General features: G+C 41.4%; 1 protein-coding gene across 5 annotated transcripts; it reads left to right on the top strand.

Annotated features, from left to right (window-relative positions):
* The first annotated feature begins 304 nt into the window (after window positions 1-304).
* ECSCR (endothelial cell surface expressed chemotaxis and apoptosis regulator) lies at window positions 305-17,603 on the top strand. Of its 5 annotated transcripts, none has more exons than XM_027856599.1 (10): window positions 308-452; window positions 7,954-8,001; window positions 9,129-9,188; window positions 9,662-9,814; window positions 10,229-10,285; window positions 13,530-13,640; window positions 15,206-15,304; window positions 16,275-16,311; window positions 16,923-17,022; window positions 17,245-17,603. In XM_027856599.1, the coding sequence occupies exons 1-10, from the start codon at window positions 395-397 to the stop codon at window positions 17,251-17,253; spliced, it is 732 nt and encodes a 243-aa protein (XP_027712400.1). In that variant the 5' UTR covers window positions 308-394; the 3' UTR covers window positions 17,254-17,603. The 5 variants fall into 5 exon arrangements, with proteins under 5 accessions (XP_027712404.1, XP_027712405.1, XP_027712400.1 ...); XM_027856600.1 differs by having other exon boundaries at window positions 310-452; window positions 16,926-17,022; XM_027856603.1 differs by lacking the exon at window positions 9,129-9,188 and having other exon boundaries at window positions 305-452.
* The last annotated feature ends 9,075 nt before the right edge of the window (window positions 17,604-26,678 follow it).

The following is a 26,678-nucleotide window of genomic DNA, read 5'->3' as shown; positions in this document are numbered from 1 at the left end:
GGGGATAGATACCAAGAAGAATTTCCCAGCTGGATTAGATGTCTAAGGCAAAATGGTGGAGAATTTGGAGCACAAGAGAGAATAAAGTGGGCAACTGGGTCACCACTCTTCATGAAAATGTCTCCCCCCCCATCCCTGGGGACTCAGTTATTGGTCCACAATGCCTTGCATCCTTCTAGCTCCAGGCTAGACTAGCACAGTTTAATGGAACCCAGCCCCTTCCATTCCCCCCACCCCCACCCCCCTTGGATTCAATCTGTTTCCTTCTATTCTTTGACAGGAAGCTCCCAGAGAGCCAGCTACCCCCAATCCCAGCCCCACCCCAGCACTCCCTCTCTCCTCCTCATTATGGACAGAGCTTCCCTTGAGCTGAACAGCGGCAGGACCGGTGGATATGAGCACAATCAGAGCCCAGCTATGTTTGGGGATTATAAGCTACGTTCTGTTTCAAGGTAAGGAATGCCTTTTTTTCTTCCTCTCAGCATTAATAGTCCAAGAATCCCAGGAGGGTGGTCCTCATAGATTCTAGAGAATCACAACTATTTCACTCGTCCAAGAAAAAAATCTCAAATTTTTCCTCCAAAGGAAAAGCCTAGGAATCAGATCACTATTGGGTGATAACTGTGGACTTGTAGGGCACATTCCCAAGGTGATGTGCAGAGGGGGATACCCTGTCCTACTAACCTTACTCAGGAGACAGAAAGTTGGAGAAACTTGAGCCCCTGGTCATTAAGTCCCATGTCTGGACTTTCAAATGGGGAAGATTGTTTTTCCTTGCCCAAATGTACGAGGTCAACAGTATGTGACACTTTCTAGAGTTTGCTCTAAAGCCAAATAACTCCATTCCTGGGTTGAGAGAGAGGGAACAGAGAGAGGGGCTTCCTTTGCCTTCCCCCTCTCCCACAAATCATAACTCTAAATTGATTACTAAGGGAACACAGGAAGCTGAGGTGATATTTATAGCATTGGTAATAATGGTCCTGGGGAATAAGGACCCTGGTGTTTAATATCTGGACATCTTAGCACCTGGTGACTGGGAAGGACCTAGGATGTTTGGTCCATAGAGAAGGCTACCCCTTCCTTGGTCCTAGATGAGGAGCCTACTGTTAGTGTCTTTGACACCAAATCCTCTTTGCCTTCAAAAGTTCAAGGTACCATGTTTTTCTTAGATCTGAGAACTTATCAATATTGATTTTCGGTTTCATGTTTCCAGGGAGCCACTGATCCTCAATCATAGCAGGAGGGACTAGGGTTAGAAGGAAGAACTTTCCTGTAGGGAAGGTGACTAACCCTTTGAATCAGCCACTAAAAGAGACCATGAAACAAGGCCACAGAGTCAGTTTCCCTGGAGTTCTTCAAGAAGTGAATTCATTTTTCTTATCCTGGGCTGGAGGAGCTGATATCTTTATGGAGGTTGGAGGATGGATCTGATTACCTCTAGGGAACCCCTGTTTTATGATAAAGAAGAGTCGATATCACAGAGACAAGAATAAAACCATTCAGTTTTTCCTGCTTCTTGTGAACAGCTAGCTAGTTAGGGCATTAGTAGCTTCCTAATTAGGAAGCCATTGCTGGGAACTGAGGAAGGTCCTGGAAGCTGTGACTCACAAATCCAGGAACTTCCCTTTAGTCCCTCCCCACCCCCACTCCCACATTAGGTACAGGGGCTGGGCAGCCAGTGCTCTGGGAAGCAGTCAAGAAAGGGGAGTCATTCTGGAGAGCCCCTCGTCAGGGCAACGGGCCCCATATTCCTGGGAGAAGCTGCCCTATTTGTTCTTCCCACTACCAAATATTATGTCCAATGGCTCAGTGTTCAGGGGAAGGACCCCACAGAAGACTGGAGAAGCCAGATTCTCCTCTACAAACCCTGGGGGTTGGGGGTACAATGAGAGAGTCACACTGATCTCCACAATATGATGTAGGGGCATGAGCTGTGCCTTATTCACCAAGCATCTCTGGGTTCAGGTGGAAATATACAGGGTAGCATCCTCATTTCCAGGCCTGGGTTATAAGCATTTGAGAAGAAGAGAGAAGTTGGAGATGACAGAAGGGGCTAGGTAGTCTCCTACATTGGCTAGCTCTTGCTGCTCTGTCCTTGGACTTCTCTTGGGGATGGGGATGGAGGTAAGCAGGAGTTCTCTCTGGGACAAGTAGATGACTGGTATATAATATTTATAGATTTGTAAAATGAAATTAAAAGATGAGCATGCTAAGGGGATACCATCAGACTTCTGCTAGAATAGTATCAGGATTCAGAGAAATCTTAGAAATCTTCCAGTCTAACACCATCGTTCCCCCTTTCTTGGCTTTGACCAAGGGGATGGAAGACAGAGTGGTTGGTGATTAGCAAAGAGTTTATTTATCCAGAGGCACCCTAGCCTTCAGAGCTGGACTTCATTCTCTTACATCCATCATAGAGAGAATCATCAACAGCCACAGGAAAAATGTGGTGGTAATAAGGGACATAGAGGCTAGATCATCATAGCTTTGGAACTGATCTTCCCAAGATGCTAACTCCCCACAAGAACAAGGTGGGGGGAAGGTATACTTTGTTCTTTTAATGTTACAGGACAAAATATACTGCCTTCAAAAAATTCAACAAACATATTAAACCAACTCTTTGCAGCACACTGAGGCATTGTGGTACAGTAGAAAGAGTGTTATCTTTGGACTTGAAGAGCCTGGGTTTAGACACCATCTCTATTATTTGTGTGTGTGTGTGTTAACAGATATTCTTTTTTTAAAAAAAAAATAATTTTACTTTTAGTTTTCAACATTCACTTCCACAAGATTTTGAGTTCCAAATTTTCTCCCCATCTCTCCACCCCCACCCCCAAGACAGCATGCATTCTGAATACCCCTTCCCCCAATCTGCCCTCCCTTCTATCACCCCCCCTTCTCTTATTCTCTTCCCCTTCTATTTTCCTGTAGGGCAGGATAGATTTCTATACCCCATTGCCTATATATCTTACTTCCCAGTTGCATGTAAAAACAATTTTTAACATTTGTTTTTAAAACTTTGGGTTAAAAATTCTCTTCCTTCCTTCCTCCACACCCACCCTCATTGAGAAGACAAGCAAGTCGATATAGATTATACATATGTAGTCATACAAAACACTTCTGTAATATTCATGTTGTGAAAAAACAACTGTATTTCCCTTTATCCTATCCCACTCCCCCATTTATTCTCTTCTCTCCTTTGACTCTGTTCCTCCTCAAAAGTGTTTGCTTCTGATTACCCCCTCCCCCAATCTGCCCTCCCTTCTACCATCCCCTCCTCTCTTATTCCCTTCCCCTCTATCTTCCTGAAGGGTAAGATAGGTTTCCATACTCAATTGAGTGTGTATGTTATTCCCTCCTTAAGCCAAATCCAATGAGAATAAGATTCACTCATTCACTTTCACCTTCCCCTACTTCCCCTCCACTGTAAAAGCTTTTTCTTGTCTGTTTTATGTGAGATAATTTACCCCATTCTACTTCTCCCTTTCTCCTTCTCCCAATATAATCCTCTCTCAACCCTTAATTTTATTTTTTAGATATCATCCCTTCATCTTCAACTCACCCTGTGCCCTCTCTCTCTCTCTCTCTCTCCTTTTCTCTCTCTCTCTCTCTATATATATATACATATATATAATTATATAATATATATACACACACACACACACACACACACACATATATATATATATATATATATAATTCCCCTCTAATTACCCTAATACTGAGAAAGGTCTCATGAGTTACAAATATCTTTCCATGTAGGAATATAAACAGCTCAACTTTAATAAGTCCCTTATGGTTTATCTTTCCTGTTTACCTTTTCATGCTTCTCTTGAGTCTTGTATTTGAAAGTCAAATTTTCTATTCAGCTCTGATCTTTTCATCAAGAATGCTTGAAAGTCTCGTATTTCACTGAATGTCAATTTTTTCACCTGAAGGATTATACTCAAGTCTTGCTGGGTAGGTAATTCTTGGTCATAATCCTAGTTCCTTTGACTTCAGGAATATCATATTCCAAGTCCTCTGATCCCTTAATGTAGAAGCTGCTAAATCTTGTGCTATCCTGTGTTTCCACGATACTTGAAATGTTTCTTTCTGGCTGCTTGCAATATTTTCTCCTTGACCTGGGAACTCTGGAATTTGGCTATAATATTCCTAGGAGTTTTCCTTTGGGGATCTCTTTCAGGAGATGATCAGGGGATTCTTTCAATTTCTATTTTACCTTCTGGTTCTAGAATATCAGGGCAGTTTTCCTTGATAATTTCTTGAAAGATGACGTCTAACCTCTTTTTTTGATCCACCATCCCTATTATTTACCACCTGTATGACCATGGGCAGATCACTTAACTGATCTCAGTTTTTTCATCTGTCCCAAAATTCTGTGCTGGGACCTTCTTTTCTCTGTTTGAACGGTCTCTCTCTTGGTCATCTCATCAGCTCCTACAGGTTTAGCCATCATCTCTATGCAGAGTACTCTCCGATTTATATATCCAACCCTAGTCTCTCCTCTGAGCTTCAGGCCCAGATCACAAACCACATATTAGGTATTTCAAACTGAATGTTCCAGAGACTTCTCAAATTCAACATGTCCAGAACAACTCATTATCTTTTCCCATGAGCCTACTCCTCTTCTAGACTTCTCTAGTTCTCTCCAAGGCACCAACATTGTTCTAATCTCCTAGGTTCATAATTTCATTATCCTTGACTTCTCACTCACCTCACCCCATAAATCCAATCAGTTTCCAAATCTTGTTCTTTCTACTTCTGCAAAAGATGTCACATCTGACTCCTTCTTTCCCCACACACACCACATCACTTCTTGCCTAGATTATTGCAACAGCCTCTTCATTGGTTTCTCTTCCCACTCCAATCTGTACGCATCTTCCTTAAGTGTAGATCTGACTATGTCACTTTCCTATCTAATAAACTCCAGTGGCTCCCTATTACCTCTAGAAAAAAAAACATAATTTATGTTAAGAAGCCCTTCACAATGTGGTCTCCCTTTATCTTTCCAGTCTCATTGAACATCATTCTCCTCCTGCACTCTGTGATCCGGCTATCTATTCCCCACCTCCATGTCTTTGCACTGACTGTTCCCCCATTGCTGGAATGCCCTTCTTCCGTGCCAGTCTCATAAAATCCTTCTCCAAGACCCAGCTCAGACATCATCTTCTACATGAAGTTTTTCATGATCCCTCTACTGCTAGTACCTTCGTTCCCTAACCATCTTGTGTTTAACTACCTTGTGTTTGTATTGATTCTCTTATATTTATGCTGTATTTGCTTATATTTGTATTTGTTCTCTCCCATGTTAGAATGTAAGGTCTTTGAGAGGGGGTATTGTTTTGGTCTTTGTATTTTTATCCCCAGGTCCTAGCATACTTCCTGGCACATGGTAGGAACTTAATAAATGCTTGTTAAATGATTAGTCAGTAAAATGGAAATATTGGACTAGACAAATTCTAAAGTCTCCTCCAGCTTTGAATTTATTGTGATTTTTGAAAACAAAGGATTTTAACTTCTTTATGTCACAGACTCCTTTGGCAGTCTGGTGAAGCAAATATTGACCCCTTCTCAGAATCATTTTTTTTAAATTCATAATTTAAGGAAATGCCAAATTTAAGTGAGTGAAAATAAAAATATATTTTTCCCCATCCAAGTTCAGAAATCCATTAAAACATAGATATATATGGTAGTTACTGGGAATACAACAATGCAAGTATAAGTTGTCCTCAAGGAGTTTATAGTCCAATGAGGAGAAGGATAAGATATATACACAAATAACTCTAAGGTCAAATTTGTTAAGTTCAAAGGAGAGAGTCAGGAAAAGTGTTGTGAGAAATTGGATGGGCAAGCTCACTTCCTGCTGGAGGGATCAGGGAAGACAGTAGAGGAGGTGACACCTGAGATGGGTGTTGGAGGAAGGAAGGAATTTCAACAGGTAGAGATGGGGATGGGAAGAGTCAGTTCCAGACATTGAAGACAGCTTGACCAAAGGAACAGAACAAGATAAGAATGGGAAATAATAGGTATCTCAGTTCACTCTAATTGTAGTTCACGAAAATAGTAGTAGGGTCAGAAAAGTAGGTGGGGGCTAGCTTTGTACATGGTATGGCTCTCAACGATTATGTGTTGAATCAGTGTTTGAGTGATTGATTATGTATTCTTACAATCAAGGAGCTTCTTAGGCTGTCAGGGTCCTTCCAAGGTCATCTCACTTATGCCTCCTGATAGGAAGGCCTCTTCCCTGTCCTCAAACAACTCCCCTCCAGGGAAGGGGTTACAGTTGTGGCAATGAGGGATGGTGACCTGGGAAAGCCAGCCTCATTGTTTGGATGCACCTCGACTGGGAACAATGCAGCAAGCCAAGTGGAAGTCCAGTGGAAGATGGCAAGGGTTTAAAGAAAATAAACACACCAGGCAAGCTGCATGCTGGCACTCAGTCCCAGATCCCTCTCCCTGATCTCACCCACCCAGGGCTGGGCAGCTGTTCCCCAAACTTGGGCCCCTCAGGAACTTCCTTTAACTCTGAGCAGCCCAAGGAACAGGAGTCCTAGGCCAGAGTATAGACATCAGCCCCAGTCAGGGCTGTAGGAAGGGAACCCCAACTGGGTGGTTCCACTTCCCCAAGTTGTTTTCCTTTCAACTCATTCGCATGTTTCAAGGATGATTTCATTGTGTAAAATTGGGAAATGCTCTCTTTGTGCAGCACAAACACAACCCATTATGTCTGCCTGTGTGTCTGTGTGTACACACACACACACACACACACAGGGCATTCATGAAAGTCTGTTTCTCAGGGATCTGGGTGATCGACACCCTCTTCTGGGTGGGCTGGCATTAGCCATTTCCACATTCTTTACCCTTCCTAGGGATTCTCTTCCTGTAGAAGAAGAGAGAGTCCTTCCAGTTAAGGAATAAAGATCACCATCTGCTTAAGGAGGGAGGAAATCAGCAATTATTAAATATCTATTATGTGCCACGCACTGTGCTAAGTACTTTACAAATATTATCTCATTTGGTAATGTTTGATAATAATTGGTAGGTCAGATTGCTCAAAGTTGTATTTTTTTTTTTTATTGAGTCAATTGACCAGTTGAAAGATGGCCTGAAAAACTGCCCAAACACTTCTGTCTGTATATATTTTTATACATAAGTTAAAAGAGGATTTATCACATGGGAGGAATGGAGTGGAGTGGGGATGCCACATTGGGAAAGGGAGGGAGGGAAAGGGAGGGTTGGTGTCATGATGCCTGTTGGAGTTCAGACTTTCCTGAGCATCAAAAGTGGGATGTCTTGTGGTTGTTAAAGGATGGAAAGGACTTGCAAGGACAGACCCTTAAGAGCCACCTAAGGGTCACTTAGATTAAGTTGGCTCCTACAGTTGAGTAACACTTTACTGAGCACAAAAAAGTAAATTGTCTTAGGAAAAGTAAACCAAAGTCACAGTTACAAAGCCACAGGAGAGAAAATGGAATATGTGTTCCCCAGTTTCAAGAACAGTTTTTAAAACAGAAGCACTTATGCTAAGCTGGTTTCTATATTCTAGAGACCTTGAACTGACCACATAGGCACTTCTTCCAAAGGGGAAGCTGTAGGTTCTTAAGTGACTGGACTAAGAGGGTACCAAGCACTCTAGACTCGGGCCATGCCAATGATTCTTGTGCCACTATTCTATGGGGTTGAGCAAAGGTGATTCTCTCCATGCTACATATAGTGACACTGAAGCCCAGAGAAAGGGTGAATGAATTAACTATGATTCCACAATGAATTAGTTTTCAGAGCCAGTATTCATATTCACATCTTCCAACTCCCTACAAGGGGTTTTGTCTACTTTTTTACCTCCTAGTCATGGTGCTCAGGAGGCTAAATGGGTTGTTCCCTATGGCAGGACCCAGCAGGTACTAGCGCTGCAGGTTGTACCAGTTTATCATTCTTTTCTTACTCTCGTAGGTGGCTCCTCCCAAAGCCCACGAGTCCAGAGCCCTGGATTTCGGCAGGGTAAGGTGAAAACAACAGCGGGATTAGGGAAACTGGCAGGGAGATCATATGAATTATTACAGCGTCCCCAGGGCTGGAGGTGGTGTGAGAAGACTGCAGAAACCCTGAAGGGGCAGCAAAAGAGACCAAGTCTAAGGGGGGTTTTTTCACACTTGGTCAATTCAAGCTGGTTTAGGAAGGCACCAAGGCCAGTGTGGAACCTTCAGCCTTGAAGCCACATGTGGCCCTTTAGGTCCTCAAGTGCAGCCTTTTAACTGAATCCAAACTTCACAGAACAAATGGTTTAGTAAAGAAATAAACATTTATTAAGCATCTATTATGTGCCAAGCCCTGTGCTAAGTGCTGGGGATACAAATATGGAAAAGAGACAGTCCCTACTCTCAAGGAACTTACAGTCTAATAGGGGAAGATAACATACAAAAGGAGGCTGAAAATACTTACTATGTGCCAGGCACTGCACTAAACACTTCACAAATATTGTTTCATTTGATCATCATTTAGATGATGACTGCCCCCCTCCCTCAGCTAAATTCAAAAAGGGTAGCAGCCAGGCTGATCACAGGGCAATTAGTTTTTCAGCCAAAGCAACTGAAGTTCATCTGCTAAGAGGGTTTTGATCTATGGAGGTGAGGGAAGTAGCCAAATTGATAAAATAAGAGATCTTTGAAACTTAAAATAATAATATAATTTAGATAGAACTTGGAGATTTACAAAGCACTTTACATAGAGTTATCTTATTTGATCCTTACAACAACCTTTTAAGGTGGCTTATATCATTATCCCCATTTTACAGATGAGGAGACTGCAGCAGCTGAGAGCAGTTAAGTGAGAAAAAGCCCCAGACATAATAACAGTGACATCAGCCTTTGATTGTCTGTTTCATGAGTCATCAGTGCTGTAGCTAGTGTTGAGACAGGTTCCCCAAGTACAAGTTCAATCTGCTGGCAAAGGGTGAAGAAGAGGATTTTTAGCAACGCTATAGCCAGGGCAGGATATTGGTTCCACTCTCTCCAAGGCTTTCAAGTGACAGGATATCAAAGATTCCAAAGCCCAGGGTAGAAGAATTGCCCCAGGGCAACCGTATTGGCAACCCTTCCCTGAAACTAATTTGACATATATCCTTCCAGGTAGTAAGCCTTCCACCTTCACAGCTCACTCGGCACCTCAGTCCACCACAGGCATCCCAGGTAAATATGAGATTTAGCCAGGTCTTAGGCCTGGGCCTGAGCCTGAGCCAGGTAGTTCTTCCTTGCTGGTCAAAGAAGGTGGATGATAGCATGGGTAGAAATTGGCAGGGGGAGAGAGAAGGGGAGTAAGTATTAGCGGAAGAGTGGGAATTAGGTAATGGGAGTAAGGCATCCTGTGAGTTGGAATCAGTGTCCAGTTAGGGATGTTGAACGCTAAGGATGGGGGACTAAGTATTTGAAGGCTTTAGGATCTAGTCCTAACCTGGGCCCAGGAATATTTTACCCTTTGAAAATTTGCTGAGATGTTCCAAAAATGAAACAGATAATTGGCAAAGCAATGGTCAAAGATAAAAATCCCCACTGCTAACCATTACCTGGAGAGCTAAAGTATTTTGGACAGTAACTTTGGTTATTTCTGGGATATCTGCCTGTAGTTCTCAGATTCCCCCAAAATGCTGCCTTGGTCTTCACAGAATCTTTGAGGATGTCCACACTGGTTTCCACAGTGAGGGGTGAATCATCAAGTCCAAGAACATCCATCTCGCATAGTCTCCAATCTTCTCCCTTTGGTCCTACGATGAAGACCCAGACCCAGACCCAGAAGCAAGAAACCACCTCAGGGCGAGGTAACCACAGGCTCAAGGTGGGGGTGGATTGGTACTGAATGATTCACACTTAGGGTTGCATCCAAGTTCCTCCCCTGACCCTCGGGCAGTGTTGCCCTAGGAACTGAGAAACTGAAAGTGGTTTTGGGATGGGTAGGAGGAATTGTGAAAGTGCAGGAAAGAGACAAAATGCTGGTCATATTGAAGGGAAAAGAGCAGTGACTTGGGACATTTGTAAGTGACAGAGGGGAAGAGGATTGGCAGCTGGGGGAAATTGAATAATAGAAAGGTAAGAAAAATGGGGAAGACTCAGCCCCACTCTGGAGAGTGGGGTCCTACCCAGAATAGGAATGGTGCATAGGACTTGTGGTTCTGTGCTTTCCATACTGGTGGTACCTTGTATCGTAACTGGGCCTCCTTCTCCCCCATGTGCAGGTACAAGTGCCCTGAGTTATAAAACCAGAGAAAGAGCCCAGATCCCCACTTCTGCAGGTGAGCCCCTAGCTCCTGATAATGAGATATTCATCGTAAGAGACCAACGATAAACAGGGAAACTCCGTTTGGGCCCTCTTCCCTTCCACCATAATCCTAAATTGAAGGACAGCTAGGTGGCACAGTGGATAGAGCGCCAACCCTGGAGGCAGGAGGACCTGAGTTCAAATCTGATCTCAGACCAGAGACTTGACACTTACTAGCTGTGTGACCCTGGGCAAGTCACTTAATCCCAATTGCCTCGCAAAAAAACCCAAAAAACATAATCCTAAGTTGAAATAGAATCAAGAGCAAGAGGCACTAGAGAGGAAAGAGAAGGAATGGAGATAAATTTTTGTTGACTGAATTCAATCATGCCACTGGCCCAAATGTGACCATTAGACCCAACATCTATACCAAGAAACCTGTAATTTTTCTGATATGCACATCCCCTCCAATGACAGTTTATAGCTCTTCTATAATTTTGTAGAGGATCTTTGAGAATTCTTCATTTAAAAAATTTGTCATTTTGTGGCCAAGCTGGTGAAATAAAGGTGTCTCCTAACTTAAAACTAGGCTGATACTTTCCCAGATCATCACTGGGTCCACACTTCATTATCATTATCGACAATAGTCATTAAGTGCCTCCTATGTGCCAAGCAAAGTCCTAAGCACTGGGGATACAAAGTAAGGTAAAAACCTGATCCCTCCCCTCAAGGAGCTTACATTCTAAGCCTCTCCAATTTGGTAGACATTGCCACAGCTCGTCCTCTCCTGCAGGAACCCCCTGGTTGCCTCCGTGTCACAGTGGGTCATCGCAATGGCAGTTTAAAGGAGGCAAAGATATACATCTGAAACCTGCATTATGTAGATAATTATCTCCATTTGCCACTTAGTGTTGCATGAGTAATGATACGATAAATCAACCAACAATAATTAATTGGTGCCTTGTTCACTTGTTTTCCATCATATCCATTGCGTCTGACTCTTCATGACTGGGGTTTTCTTGCCAGAGATGCTGGAGTGGTTTGCCATTTCCTTTTCCAGATCAGGAAACTGAGGCAAACAGAGCTAAGTGATTTGTCCAGGGTCACACAGCTAGTAAGTGTCTGAAGCCAGATTTGAACTCAGGAAGATGGAGTCTTCCTGACTCCAAGCCAGGTGCTCTATCCACTGCTCCACCTAGCTGCCGATGTATACTCTGTGGATTATAGAATTTAGAGCTTGGAGGGACCTTGTAGATCATGTAATCCAGAGGTTCTTAACTTTTTGTGTGTCATGGATCCCTCTGATATCCTGGGGAAGCCTTTGGACTCTTCTCAGAATCACGTTTTAAAGTACATGTGATGACAGAGGAAACCAATTATATTGAAATGCAATTATTGAAATATTTTTTTAAACTAAGTTCACAGGCCCCAGGTTAAGACCCCCCTGATCTAATCCCACCTTCCTAGTACCCCACCACCACCACCATCTTACAGATGGAAACTATAAAGTCTAGAGTTCTGGTGTGGTTTGCTCAGTGTCACATGGATTGCAAGTTTCAGAGAGGGGATTAAAATTTAAGTCTTCTGACTCCAGATCTAATGCTTCTTCCACAAATGCCTCATGGCATTGTGGAAGATGAAAAAGAAGCACAGGCACAGCAGTCCCCAACCTATTGATGATTGTATTAGAAAGTTCACATCTATCTATGTCTGTTCTCTGTTAGCAGGCTAACCTGGCATTGAATTCTCAAAGTTGCTCAAAGGGCCAAGAGTTCTATAAACCTTAACCACCCCATGTTACAATGTATTCTCAAAGTTCTTGTCTGTATTTGTTCTGTGTTCCCAAGCTAGCCTGCTGTTGAATTCTCAGTATAGCTCAAGGGCCAAGATTTCTGTAGACACTAACCATCCCCTGTTAAATGGATTCTAAAAGTTCATGTCTAGGTCTGTTCTTTGTTCCCAGGCTAGCCCACCACGGAATTCCCAGTATAGCTTAAGGACCAAGAGTTATGTAGAGCCTAAGCATCACATGTAACAAAATTCCTAAAGGAAAATGAATTCTGAGTTCCAAACTAAAAGAATAAGAACCAAATCCAGTTGTAGGCAGATAAAGGTACTTCCTTCACTTTCCCCAGCTGCTGGGTAGTGAGGGTGAGGGCTGCCCTAGCTTTAAGACCAAGGTGTCAAACAGGCCACAGCATCCAGGCTGCAACATGCCCTAATGGGGCCAATCAGAGTAAAATATAATTGAGAAATATTTAATAAATTAAATAAAAATAGAACATATTATTATAATATGTGGTTTTCTAAGTCAATATGTGTCCACCTACAGGGATCCTTAAGTGCCCCCTATTTCTATTAGAATTTGACACCACTGTTCTCAGATATTGGTGGTAATTTCCCAAGGTACAGTATCTCAACATTATGAATTTGTGAGGAAGAGGGAATTAGAAGGGAGTGAGGCAAAATGTCATTCCATTTTTTTTTAAAGCAAGGCCTGCAACCATCTTATTCCTCTCTCCACCATTAAAAAATAAAAATAACCTTGCCTGTTAAATTTATACCTGTTGATAAATCATCCCACTTTCTTTTTTTCCTTTCCTCTTCAAGCCTCAAGAAAGGGAAACATGGCATAGTATTTAGAGAGCTTATGTCAGAGCCAGGAAGACCTGGGTTCAAGCCCCATCTTTGAAGTATCCTGGCTATGCAGCCCAAGGCAAGTCACTTAACCTCACAATGCCCTTGGCCAGTAGAGTCAAACTCAAACAAAAATAGAAGCACTAAATCCAACCCCTGAGGGCACATATAGAAAACCACATATTAACATTATTTATGTCCTATTGTATTTTTGGTCCTATTTTATTAAATATTTCTCCATTACATTTTAACCTGGTTAGCTGCATTTAGGAGTATTGGTGGGAGGAGGTATGCCTGAAGTCCTTGTCATTATGGCACTCAGACTCCATCTTTGGGCCTTGTAGAAGAGGAGGGGGGGAGAGGAAAGTGTATTGCAGAGCACGTTCCATAAGAAATGTGGACTCAAAACATAACAGGTTCTGTAAAACCACCAGTCATGATGCCCGTGTCATATCATCATGGAGAATCTGATCTTGATTCAAACAAGATATTTGTCTGAGGATACTCAGGGGAGGGAGGGGAGTGGCAGATATTTTGTTGGGTTGTGAGTTCCTTTTGTCCCTTCTTTATTTGACCAGAATTTTCCTCTGGCAGAAATATGCCAGTTTCCTCCACTGACTGCCTTTCTCACTCTATCCTAGTTACAACCTCAGACATTATCTCCAAGTCAACTATAATGAACCAGAGAACAACTGAAGAACCTGTCTTCCCCACCCCAACATCCGAGACTGTGCTCACTGTGGCAGCATTTGGTAAGCCAGAAAGAAGGGGGAAAAGGTAGAGCAGGAAGACCCTAAGATTGGGATGATTTTAGTTTTGGGCCCTGGGTTCAAATACCATCCTTAGTGGAATTTGGAGTTAAAGGACCTGAGTTTGAATACTGCCTCTACCACTTATTTCCTGTATGACCTTGGGGGAAAATCACTGCACTGCTCTAGCCCTCAGCTTTCTCAGCTGTCAAGTTAGGTGGTTGGCACAATTCCCAGAGGACTGACCGTATTTTCCACCTCTTGATACATAGGTGATAGACTAAAGGTGCAGAATAAGACACATATTTTCAGACTTGGCTAACATGTGGGTGTTTTATTCAAGCTCACTTGTTACAAAGGAGAATGTTGATTACTTTTTAGTGGGGAAGGCGGGGTGGGGTGGGATGGGGAGATGAAGGGTGGTGATATTAATACAGAAAAGAAATTAGGAAAGGAAGACAGGAAAGAACATCAGTGAAGCTGTTTTTTAAAATTCACAGAAGAGAACACAGAAGGAAGTTTGAAAGGAAGCATACAATCGGGACAGCTTTTGGAAACAATTTGTAGAGTTTTATATGTACTTAAAAAGACAAAAACAAAAAAATCAAGTTGTACATGATGAGATTTGAGGTTTCACATAAAATACTCTTTTCTGTTCTTTGTGCAAAGAAATTTTCAGGTTTGTTGGTATTTTTCAAGTTCAGAATAACAAAAATTGTATAAAATTTAAAGAAAAGAAAAAGACAAAACCAAAATATTTTCTGGTCTCAAAAGAGCTTAGGGTCTACAGGGTGTTCACTGGGAAACATCTTTTGTGTCAAAATAAAAAATATCAGAAACATTTTTGGTATTAATTAAATTTTTTAAAATGAGGTGGTTGAACTAGATGGTTTCTAAAGGCCTTTCCAGCTCTAAATCTACAATAATATTAAATGATATAGGGGCAGCTAGGTGGTGCAGCGGATTGAGCACCAGCCCTAGATTCAGGAGGACCTGAGTTCAAATGTGACCTCAGACCCATAATACTTATTAGTTGTATGACCCTGGGCAAGGCACTTAACCCCATTGCCTAATCCAAAAAAACCCCCCAAAACTATTACATGATATGAACCTTTTCCTACCTAAGGTTTTAGCTGAATTCATGGAAAGGTTACTGTTTTTGGTTTGGGGTTGTTTTTTTGTTTGGTTGGTTTTTTTTTTTTTTTTTTGGCAGGGGAAAGAAGTAGGTTCCTTGACTATATCCTGAATTTCACTTTATGGCTCTTGCTCTCTCTTTTTCTCTTTCTATCCCTCTCTTTCTCACTCTCCTTCTCTTCCTCTGTCTATCCCTCTCTATTTCTCTTTCTTGTTCTCTACATACATATATACGTACCCATAGGTATATGTATAAGATTTTTTTAAACATAAGAATGGACTGCAGTAGAGTCTGAGGGATGCTGACTAGGGATCAGGAACTCTAGGGATTCAGTGGTCCAGGCGGCTGACCATGTAGCACTTGGCAAAGAGTGGGACTTGAGACTCTGTAAAAATTGTACCTGATTGTTTTCTTCTCCCCCTTTTCTCTTCAGGAGTTATCACCTTCATAATCATTCTGGTGGTTGTAGTGATTATCCTGGTCAGCGTGGTCAGCCTGAGGTTCAAGTGTCAGAAAAATAAAGAATCAGAAGGTAAACTCTTGGAATTTCTTAGTCCCTCTCTCTGCTTGATGCTTAGGAGTTGGACTATTAGTATTGGTTTAGTGACGCTTTAGAATCAAGGGGAGGCTTAGGACAAGGGCTCCACTGTGCTAATTCCCCACTCAGTAGAAAGAGGCTACATAAAAGTTTGAGGGAAATGATGATAAAATCACCAAAGAGTTTAGATCACTTTTTCATATGACTATAAACTGTTTTGATTTCTTCATTGGAAAACTGCCTGTTCATATCCTTTGACCATTTATCAATTGGGGAATGACTCATATTCTAATAGATTTTATAAAGTTCTTTATATATTTGATATATGAGACCTTTATCTGAGAAACTGTCTATAAATTCCCCCCCCCCCCATTTTCTGCTTTCCTTCTGATCTTGGCTATATTTGTTTTATTTGTACAAAACCTTTTAAATTTCATGTAATCAAAATTATGTTATACCTAACTTTGCTCTCTATCTCTAGTTTATTCATAAATTGTTTGCCTATCCATAAAGCTGATTAGTAATATGTTCTATGTTCTTAAATTTTTCAAATGGGAGCTAGGGGTCTGAGTTTGGCTGGACTTATCAGACTGGTAGAACTTTAAGCATGGGTTCTTAACCTGGGGTCCATAAACTTGTGGTATTTGTTTGTTTATTTTTAAATATTTTGACAATTGTATTTCAATATAACTGATTTCCTTGGCAATCCTAGGTATTTTATTTTATATATTTCAAAACACTATTCTGAGGAATACATAGCTTTACCAGACTGCTGAAGGTGTCCTGAACACCCACAAAGTTTAAGAATCTCTGCTTTAGAGGGAAGGTGTAAATAAACAAAAAGAAAGCCCTGATGAAGTCACTAAATTTGGCTTGATTGGCCTGGGTTGAGCTTGGTGCTCAAACACCCCCACCCCCACCACCCCCACCCCCACCTCAAACTGATACCTTTATTTCCTCACAGACCCACAGAAGCCAGACAGCTCTGGAATGTCTGAAAGGTATGAACATCAAGGGGATGTCAAATTACCCCCACTTAGAGCCATGAGAAGAAATGTTTTTCCAGGAATGCTCAGGGAACTGTCTGACAGGGAGGGGTAAGGGTGGGACTCATGGGAGGGAAGTGAGTGAAACTCTGGGATTGACAACAGTGGGGTACCACCAGGAAGAGCTGCAGGAGGTGGGGTGGGAAGGAAATACTAGCCTCTCCCTAAGCCCTTAGGGCAAAGCCCAGGTTTGACCTGAACTAATTAACTAACTATGACTAGTCCCCACCCTAAGCTTTCAGGTTATCAACTAACTTGGAATCCAATATACAGAGAACATTTGATATTGACCACAGCTGAGGCTTTGGCAGAGACAGGGAGGTGGTGAGGTCCCTCGGGAGGATGCATGGCCCCTAACTTTCCTGTCTCAGGGCTGAGCCATGGCAGTCTTTTCATGAATTGACATAGGGACTTGGATTCTGGACAAGCAACATTCCACCCATCAGTCACGGAGTCCAAGGTTTAACAGTCATAGCTCCACAGTCCTAATGTCCCCTTCCCCCATGTGTCTTTCCTACTGTCCCCTTTTTATAATGGAAACTTTTCTCCTTCTTCCTGTTTCCCAGCAGCTCCACAGCCAATAGAGAGAAGGACACCAGCATCACCCTCATCTCCATGAAGAATATTAATTCAAATAATAACAAGGGCTACTTCACAGAAGAGAAGGTTTGGTTTTTTCAGCATCTTCTTTCTCTTCCCCTGAGTCATCCCATCCGTCCACTGCTGCTGGGCAGGAAGGCCCCTCCTGTAGCTACAATAGGGCTCTTTTCAGTTCCTAAGCATTATGCAGGGAAGAAACATTTTGAAAAACATGGGTATTATTTTTTATGAAGTTCCCACTTATCCCCAGTACAAACTTACCTTCACCTGAATATCATTTTTTTGCAGGTTTTATAAAGTTGACCTTGAGTGACAAGGACCCAGGAAGCAGCTAATCTATGACTGTGATGGTGGATTGTTGGAGTGATATGGGAGGGAGGCCAAGGCATGATATATTCTGTACAAATTATTTCATTTCAAATCCACACTTGAAGCCCAGAAGACACAAGCCTTGGTTTAGATTTGAGAGCATTATCTCCCAATTTGAACATAAACAATAACCCTAGAAACACAGCCTATTCCTCCCACTTCCCTGGGATCACAGAGAAGAGACATCTATAGGGCAGGGGCAAATAGGCCTTGTGTTGGGAGTGGGGGATATTTGTATTTTTCATTTTTAATATAATTAAAATTATTTTTGGTCTGCAGCATGATTTCTTTCAGGACCTGTGCTTGCAATCACAGTTGCTTTAGAGAATGTGAGATCAGAGAGTCCCAGGTAGGTCAGGGCCTCCTTCCCAAGACAAGGTGTGCACCACTGGGCCAACATAAATTGAGGACACTCTGAAATCAATCAACAAACATCTCTAGGGCTAATAGAACAAGCCCAGGCACTTCTAGCTATGTTCCAGTTTATTGTTCTGTAAAACTAGAATGAGGCAACTGACCCATCCCCTTAGTTTTGAAGGCAAAGTAGCATTGGCAGACGAACTATAATAATGCATGTTATGTACTTTGCGACCATAAAGGTAAACTATTATTATATGAATAATAATCTAAACAAAAAATAATAGCATTGCCCTTTAGAAAGGAGGTCAATGAAAGCAGTTAACCAGAGCAAAGTATTGTGTTAATTAAGAGAGTTTTAACTGAATCTATAGTAGATAATATAAAAACAGTTGTGTACTTCCTATTATGCCCTAGGGTGGATGTACTGGTCTCCCTGATCCCAGTTGGAGAAAAATCAAGAAGCATTTCCACACCAGAGGGAGGGAAAATAATGACATTAAGGCTGTGTCACCGCATAGACCGACAACACATTCACTTTATGGGGTCAGTGTCAGGTTCCTGTCAGGTCAGTGAGGTTCACGTCATTACCAAACACTTTTCCCCAGCTGCTGAGGGGTCATGGAAATTTTAAGAGCATGTAGTATTGGACTGGAATTGGAAACTGTTTGCTCCAGGAAGCCTGCCTGGACATTTGAGGAATCACTAGCATAATTCTCTGTATATACATACACACACATGTACAAATATTTATTTATGTATGTATATACATATATGTATATGTGTATATATACATACATGCACATACACACATATATATATACACTAAGCTTATTTAATATTTATGAGCACATACTATGAGGGGAGTAGCATTCAGAACATATATTCAAGGGCTCCACGATATGGCCCCAACTTTCCTTTCTAGACTTATCTCCCATGTATGTAACTCATATTAAAACAAGACTGGCCCACTTTTTGATTCTTAAATATATCACATAATTTCCCTCCTTTTTACTTTTCTTTGTACTGTTCCCTCCACCTGGAATCATATTCCCCCCTCCCCTTAATCATCATCTGTCAAAAATTCTACATATCATTCAGGGTTCACATCAGATGTCATTTCACCTCTGTCACGAAGCCTTTCCTGATCCAAACAAGTAGATGTAATGTCTCCCTCTGATTACATGGCACTTTGTCCCTCTCTTATAACCCATCATATTCTGTAATATAGTATAATATAGTAATTTGTATACTTTTCTTATCCTCTTACTAGGTGGCAAGGGCCCTGAGGGTTGAGTCTGTGTCATATTTATTTATACGTCCCCACCAGTGCCTGGCACATAGCTGATGTTCAAGAAATATTTACTGACCTGAAGGTAGACAACAAATCCTGCTGTGTTAAAGTGTTACCTTGTTCTAGTCCCTCTGACCACCCTCTCCCTGACCCTGATTTCCAGTCAGATAGTTTATAAGTAGCCAGTATAAATGGCAATAGCAGGAAATGAGATTGCAAAGGGGAACCTAGAAGTCATGTACAAATCATCTTGAAGATCAGAGGAGCATAATTTACCAATTGTATCATATATTAACCAAAAATCACATCCTGATTGTATGCGTTGAATCAGGAGAAGCCATCTAGGCTTTGCTGTCAGGCAGGGCCTTTTGGTCCTATGATATGCAAATTCCAGACAAATTCTAGACTTCCACAGTAAAGACCAGCAGATCATCAAATGGCGCTGATAATTTTGAGACGATATGGATATGTTAGCTTTAAAGTTTTACTAACAACTTTGAAATGACTTGGATTTGGAAATGATTAATCTAACTGAGATCCAAATAGTTAATGAACTAATCCCAAGATCATACAGATAAAAGTTAGTCTGGTCTCCCAAAACACCCTATAAAAATGAGACCTCAAGCTCCTGCACCACAAGTAGTTTTCTATCTCCATCGGGTTCATGCTGCCTAGTGCTCCCAATGCTGACCGTGGTTACATGAATGATGCTCTCTGCCTCTCCCCGTCTCCATCCTCGTCCTTAACAACTTGCTTCCCTTCACCAGCCCACCCTTTGTCCCCACACCATCTGCCTCTGTACCCCTTTCACAACTTGTCTCTATTTTCTGTGCTGTTTTACAGCTCCATTTTCTGCTGCTATTGTGGTCTTTCCTCGCTAGTACCCCAAGAACTGGGTGTGCCTGCTGCCATTTCACAATTTCATAAATTAATTACCAATTCACCTACCCTCTAGGAACTTCTATTCTCAGACATCAAAGTTTTTTTCTTTTTATATTTAGACTTTAAAGACTAATATGACTATCTTTAATGCAATAACAAGGAGAAGCAAAGGCTGACAAAAAGTCCTTTCCCCTTTGCTTAATTTATGAGTATAAGATGAATCATTTTCATGGTATCTTAGTGCTAAAAGGGATACTGGTGATCATCTAGTCCAACTTTCTCAGTTTTACAGATAGAGAAACTGGGGCCCAAAGAGAAGTACCTGGCCTAAGGCCACACAGCTAGTTAGGAACAACACTAGGGATTGAAGTGCAGGACTTTGACTTAGTAAAGTGCCTTTTCAAGTACATCACATCTCTTATTTTCACCCAGACTTCCGTCCCTGGAGATCTAAGACCTGGATGCTGAACAGGTGAACAAGGTTGGGTAGAAAGAGTCCTAGACTTAAACTGAGTTCTTGTCTCAGCTTTACCATGAATTAGTTGTATCGTGTTGGATAAATATTTGAAACCCTCTAGGTGGGCCTTCATCTGTCCCTATATAATGTGAGAAAAATCATCCCTGCCCCTGCCCTGCATCATGGGGATGCTTTAGAGATAAAACACAATAATGGATGTTGAAATATCTGGGAAGTAGCATTAAAAGTGTTAGTGAAATGGAAGGTACATAGCATTTTATTTTTAGAATTCAGATCACTCTGGTGTAAATCTCACAACAGTAAGGCTTTGTTGCTACATTACAAAATAACAGCTTATTATTGGGATAGAAATATTCTGGTGAGGGAAAACTAGGTGGCACAGTGGATAGAGCACTGGCCCTGGAGTCAGGAGGACCTGAGCTCAAATCCGACCTTAGACACATAACAAACACTAGCTGTGTGACTCTGGGCAGGGCACTTAACCCCAATTGCCTCACCAAAAAAAAAAAAATAATAATAATGAAATAAAAATATTCTAGTGATGTGGCAAGCGATAGGATGAGGAGTTGTTAACCTAGTGTCTGTGAACTTGGTTTTTTTTTAATATTTTGATAATTGTATTTCAGTATATTTAGCTTTCTTTATAACCCTATACATTTTATTTTATGCATTTAAAAAGCATTATTCTGAGGTGCCCATAGGCTTCACCACCCTGCCAAAGCAGGGTCCATGACACAAAACAATTAAAGACTCCTGATTCAGAAGTACCAGCTAGTTTATTGTCACTAAAAGACACTGCTGTAGTTTGACTATAAATTATTACTGTGGTCAGTTGCTTTCTGCACAGTGTTAACAAGGGTGGCTTTTTCTTTAGCCTCTTTGTCTTTAAACTCTCTGAAGCTTCTGAGATTGTGGATTTCTCCCCTTTTCCCCCAACCAGAGAGGTTTTCTGCTCCCTTGGTTTTCCTGTCTTTGTTTTCCTCCTATTGGTCTGCTCCTTCCTAGTCTCTTTTAATGGTTTATCATCTATCTCTCACCTCCTAAGTGCAGGAGTCCGTCCTCCAGGGCTCTGTCCTGGGCCCTCTTCTTTCCCTCTACACTCTCTGGCTCCCATTTCATCTGCTTCCATGGATTCGATTATTATCTCTATGCAGATGATGTCCCAATCTAGAAATCCAGTTTTAATCTCTTTCCTGAACACCATCCAGTCTCATGTCATTAATTGCCTGCAGGACGTGTCATCCTCAATATCCTCTAGGCATCTCAAACTCAGTATGTTCAAAACAGAACAGATCGTCCTCCCCTCGCAACCTATTCCTCCTCCAAATTTCTTTATTTCTGATGAGGATACCATCATCCTTTCAATCAGTTATCCTTAATTCTTACCTCTCCCTCACCTTCCATATCCTGTTGTTGTCGTTCACTCATTTTTTTCAGTTGTGTCCGACTTTGGGACCCCATTTGGGGTTTTCTTGGCAAAGATAAATGGTTTGCCATTTCCTTCTTCAGTTCATTTTTACAGATGAGGAAACTGAGGCAAACAGAGTTAAGTGACTTGCCCAGGGTCACACAGGTACTAAGTGTCTGAGGCCATATCCATTCTGTTGCTAAGCCTTTTCGATTCTACCTCCACAACATTTCTTTTATCTGCCCCTTTCTCTCTGCTTACATTTTTAGCCTGGACTATTTTCATAGCTTACTCATTAGATCCTCTATTTCAAGACTCTTGCTCTATGGAAACTGGCAAAATACTCTTCCAAGACACAGGTCCACCCGCTGCTTAACAATCTTTAGTGCCTCCCCATTGTCTCTATGATAAAAGACAAGTTTCTTAGCCTTGTGTTCAAGACCCTCCCACAATCTAGTTCAACCTACCCTTTTCAGACATTTCCTATTACCTCACTAGCCACACTCTACTTTCCAGCCAAACTGAACTATGGATTCTTTTCTGTATTCAGTTTTTTATTTCTTGCCTCCATACATTAACATAGGTCTCCTGCCCACCCTCCCCTCCCCATATCTGGAATTCACTCCCTCTGTATCTCTGACTCTTAAAATTCTTTGCTTTCTTCAAGGTCAGTTTAAGTATCAACTCTTCTGTGAAGCTTCCCTGATCTCCTCCCCTTCCCTAGCTGTTAATAGTCTTCTTCGAGTTAGCTGGTATTATACTTACTCATATACATATCATATCCCTTAGTAGAATGTACACTCCCTGAGAGTAGGGAGTTGTCAATGTTTTTTAATCCTTATACCCCCAATCCCTACCACAGTGTCTTGTGTCTAGTTAGTGCTGAATGAAGGATGACTGAATTTAATCCTTTTTTTTTTAAATTAAAAAAAATTTTTTTTTAGGCAGTTGGGGTTAAGTGACTTGCCCAGGGTGTCACACAGATAGTAAGTGTCAAGTGTTTGATCTGAGGCTAGATTTGAACCCAGGTCCTCCTGACTCCAGGGCTGGTGCTCTATCCACTGTGCCACCTAGCTGCCCCAGCTGAATTTAGTTCTATTCCATTCTAGTGGGCCATATGATTTCTGTTCTACTGCTACAAACTACCCAGCTAATCTGGACATTTGCCCTGTAGGTCATAAGAGGAGAAAGTATTATCTCTTGATATGAAGGATATTTATTACTCTGTAGCACCTCACCTTCAGCCTTCTCTCAGTGTCCATGTCATAGGACCTCCTTATAATAGGTAATACTGGCTGATAAAAAGCACCCCTTGGATGCAGTCTAAGATAGACTTTTCTATACTGAATCTTGTTTGGACGCAACCTGTTAAGAGTGTGTAGTTCCACTGTACCCATTAAATTCCTCATGCAAATGATAGACCCATCTTTGACAAAAGTTTGTGTTGGGAGCCCATTCAGTTTCCTTAAAACCACATCACTTCCTTGATGTCTAGACAGCAGGATGGTAGATATTTATAAGATGACTTCCTCTCAGCTCTCTCACTCAATGACATAAGCTGTAGGCCCAAGGAAGAGAGCAAACCCAGACTAAATAACAAACTACCAGGACACACACATAGGGCCAGGTGCACTGTACACTATCTACTTGGTGATTTTGATCTGATACTGGTCAGCTTATGCACAACATCAAAGGTAGGATAATATAATATAATAATAATAGCTAACATTTATATAGCACCTACTATGTGCCAGGCACTGTGCTGAGTTACAATCATTTGATCCTCACAACAACCCTGGGAAGTAAATGCTATTATTATTTCCATTTTACTGATTAGGAAGCTGAGACACTGGAAGAGTAGTGATACCTTAAAGAGAAATAATTGGAAGTTTGGAAGTGGGGAGGATTTGGGATAAGGTTAATGAATTTGTTTTTAGATATGTTGAGTTTAAGATGTCTCTGCGACATCCAACAGGCAATCAGTGATACAAGACTGGAGTTCAGGGAATACACTGGGGCTGGATATGTAAATGATCTAGGCGTCATCTGCATAAAGATAATAGTTAAACTGTTGGAAGCTGATGAGTTTACAGAAAGAGAAAGAAAGGAAGAAAGAAAAAAGAAAGAGGAAGGAAAGAAGGAAGGAAGGAAGGAGGAAAGGAAGGAAGGAAGGGGAATGGAGGGTGGGAGAGTACAGAGAGCCTAGGACAGAACTTTTAACCCTTAGTTAAAGGGTACTATGTGGATGATGAGAATGAGGAGACGTCAGACAGGCAGAAGATGAACAAGGGGTGAGAAATGTCACAAAAACCCAGGCAGGAGAGAGTATTCAGGAGAGAATCAACAATGTCAAATTCAGCAGATTAGTAGAGAAGCATCAAAGGTCAAAAAGAATTAATGCACAATAATCTCCCTGGATCTCAGTTTTCTGATCTATAAAATGAGGGTATTTGATATCATGGGTGCAGGAGAGCATAATTCAGTGCTTCAGAATACAGTCTCTTCTCTTCCCTCCTTGTCCCTTAGCATCTACACAGAGATAGGAGCTGAAATATAGGCTCAGTGCTAGAAGGAGGACTAAAGGTTGTCTTATCCAACGGTCTCATTTTTACACATCAGAAAACTGAAGTTTATATTGGTGACAGATATTGGTGAGAAAAACACTTTGTAACTCAATTCTTCTCCCTGACTCCCAAACTGTGATATTCATGGAGTCTTAAGAGATACCCAAAGAAAGTAGGAACAGAAAGAGTGGGAATTCTTTCTCCTTTCATTCTCATTTGTGCATTGTCCTTCCTTCCCTGGGCTCTTGCTGCTAGAACATACTACCCAATGACTTTAGCTGGGCCCCTAAAAAGACTGTGTGAGCCTAGGTTGAAGTGGGTATTGCTTGGGTTTTATAGGGAGATTCCTGGGATGGAGATGACACTATCTGAATTATGGTAAAGGCCATTCAGCACAAGGTGGAGGTTGCCTCACTCAATGGGGGCGCTTCCTAATGGCCCACCATTTGGACTTGCCCATCCTATTGTTATAGTTCCATTTCATTCCAAGGCCTTATATCTCCTGTAGGGGCCACCAGGTTGCAACACTGATCTGGCAAGACATATTTGGCCAGGAACAACTGAAGAGAAGATGAGGGTAGAAGATAAGATCTTATGTGCATGGCCATTATTTTTATTGTTCTATTTACAAATACCAAATCATGTAAATGTTTTAAATTTTAAAAAAAACTTTCTTAAAACATTTATAAAAATAAAGTTGTTGAAGTTATATGTTTTATAGCACACTGAATAGCCCATGCTAAATGCCAGCTTTCCTGACCTCAAATTCCACTAATACCATCAATTTCTTTGAGTGGCCTGGAGGGGGATGGGATATATATGACCTCAGTGATGCCAAATGAAGGGATATAATCAGTGAGGACCTGGGTTTTGGCAGAAGCTGGATCTATATGAGCTGACACTGACTAAGGACATTCAGAGAACATTGCTTCGTTTTCTTTCGACTGATCTCTTACTGCAGGATGCCCTGTCAGAAGGAAAAGATATGAGCTATTTATTCATTCAACAGTCATTTGTTATGTTATTATTATGTCATTTGACACCTGACTGTGCTAGAAATATAAAGACAAAACTGAAATCATCACTATCTTAAGGAGCTTACGTTATACTGGGGAAAACATGTACATACAAAAGTAAACATAAAATACATATAAATGATGTATATGTTGCCACGTAGGTTATGTGTATGTCCACATGGGTTTGTCTAAACACAGCTCATAGGAATGCATGAATAGATATCTTTGGAGTCTCATCTACTATCCAAAGAAGACTTTGATTCCTGCTTGGAGGGGATCAAGAGATTGGGCCACAAGGCTGGACTGCTTTACTCTGCTCAGAGAGGAGATACTGATTAGAATTATATCTGTCTGCCACCCTAAATATTACTAGTCTAGGGGAAATTAATTTTAGGTTCAAACTGCTTTTCTGGTGTTTATCCTTTAACAAGGGAAGGAGTGCCCCAAGATATATCTGATAGCTTGATTCTTTCTCAACAAATGCTAGTTACACAAAGACTATGGACTAGTGAATAGAGAATAAACTCATTTATCCAAGCAGATAGCAAACAGAAATCAGAGAAATTCTACGGATTGGAATATACCAGATAATACACAGAGTGAATGAATTCTCCCACTGGGAGCGAGCTTAATTGAGAGTCCTCAATCGCAACCAGAGGAAAAATTTCCAAAGTTACTAGTGCAGCAAAATTTTGGGACATGTCAAAGCCCTGATTTCTCTACATGTTGGCTTCTTCCCAAAGTCTTTTTTTCTCTCCAGGGCTTCTTCATGAAGAAAGCCTGAACTGTGTGTGCTCTCTCTCAAAACTAGAATAAAGAAAAATCTCTCTTCTCCCAAGCTGTTGCCAACTCTTCCTCCTCAGGCAGTCCTGAAGTGTCAGGCACTCGTTTCTCTACCAATGAGGAAAATCTTAGGCAAATGCACTACGTTTGAACCCTGGGCTACATTAAAAAAATTGTTTCTGAGTTACATTTACAAAGATACTGAGTAGTTTCAAAGAGGGTAGAGGGCCCTAGTAATTGGAAAAAGGATCAGAATCAGAGGTTTAAAGTCAGAATGCACCTTACAGGTCCTTTGGTCCAGACCCTTCATTTTACTTGAGAGGTCCCGAAGGGTTAAGTGAATTGTCCAAGGTCACACAAATAGTAAGTAGCAATGCCAAGGGATAGACTTCCTGTTAGAGATGGCACTTCAGCTCAATTTTGAAGGAAGCTAGGGGTTCAACAAGGTGAAAATGAAGAGGGAATACATTTCAGGGCTGTGCAAGGAAACAAAGACCTTTGAGCCAAAGAGTCTGCAAAATAGGGTATAGGGAGGGCATAGGTGGGACAGGAGCAGTTGGCTCTGAATAAA

The sequence above is a fragment of the Vombatus ursinus genome, unplaced genomic scaffold, assembly GCF_900497805.2.
Source record: "Vombatus ursinus unplaced genomic scaffold, bare-nosed wombat genome assembly UNPS02011572.1, whole genome shotgun sequence".
Classification (NCBI taxonomy): Eukaryota; Metazoa; Chordata; class Mammalia; order Diprotodontia; family Vombatidae; genus Vombatus; species Vombatus ursinus.
The sequence above is the reverse complement of the archived record's forward strand: the minus strand, read 5'-3'. Positions and strand labels throughout refer to the sequence as shown.

Excerpts from the sequence above, each read along its gene's own strand:
- ECSCR (XM_027856599.1), top strand. The coding sequence starts at position 395 with ATGAGCACAATCAGAGCCCAGCTATGTTTGGGGATTATAAGCTACGTT. Across the intron at positions 10,286-13,529 it reads CCAGATCCCCACTTCTGCAG|TTACAACCTCAGACATTATC; the intron begins GTGAGCCCCTAG and ends ACTCTATCCTAG. Across the intron at positions 13,641-15,205 it reads GCTCACTGTGGCAGCATTTG|GAGTTATCACCTTCATAATC; the intron begins GTAAGCCAGAAA and ends TTTTCTCTTCAG.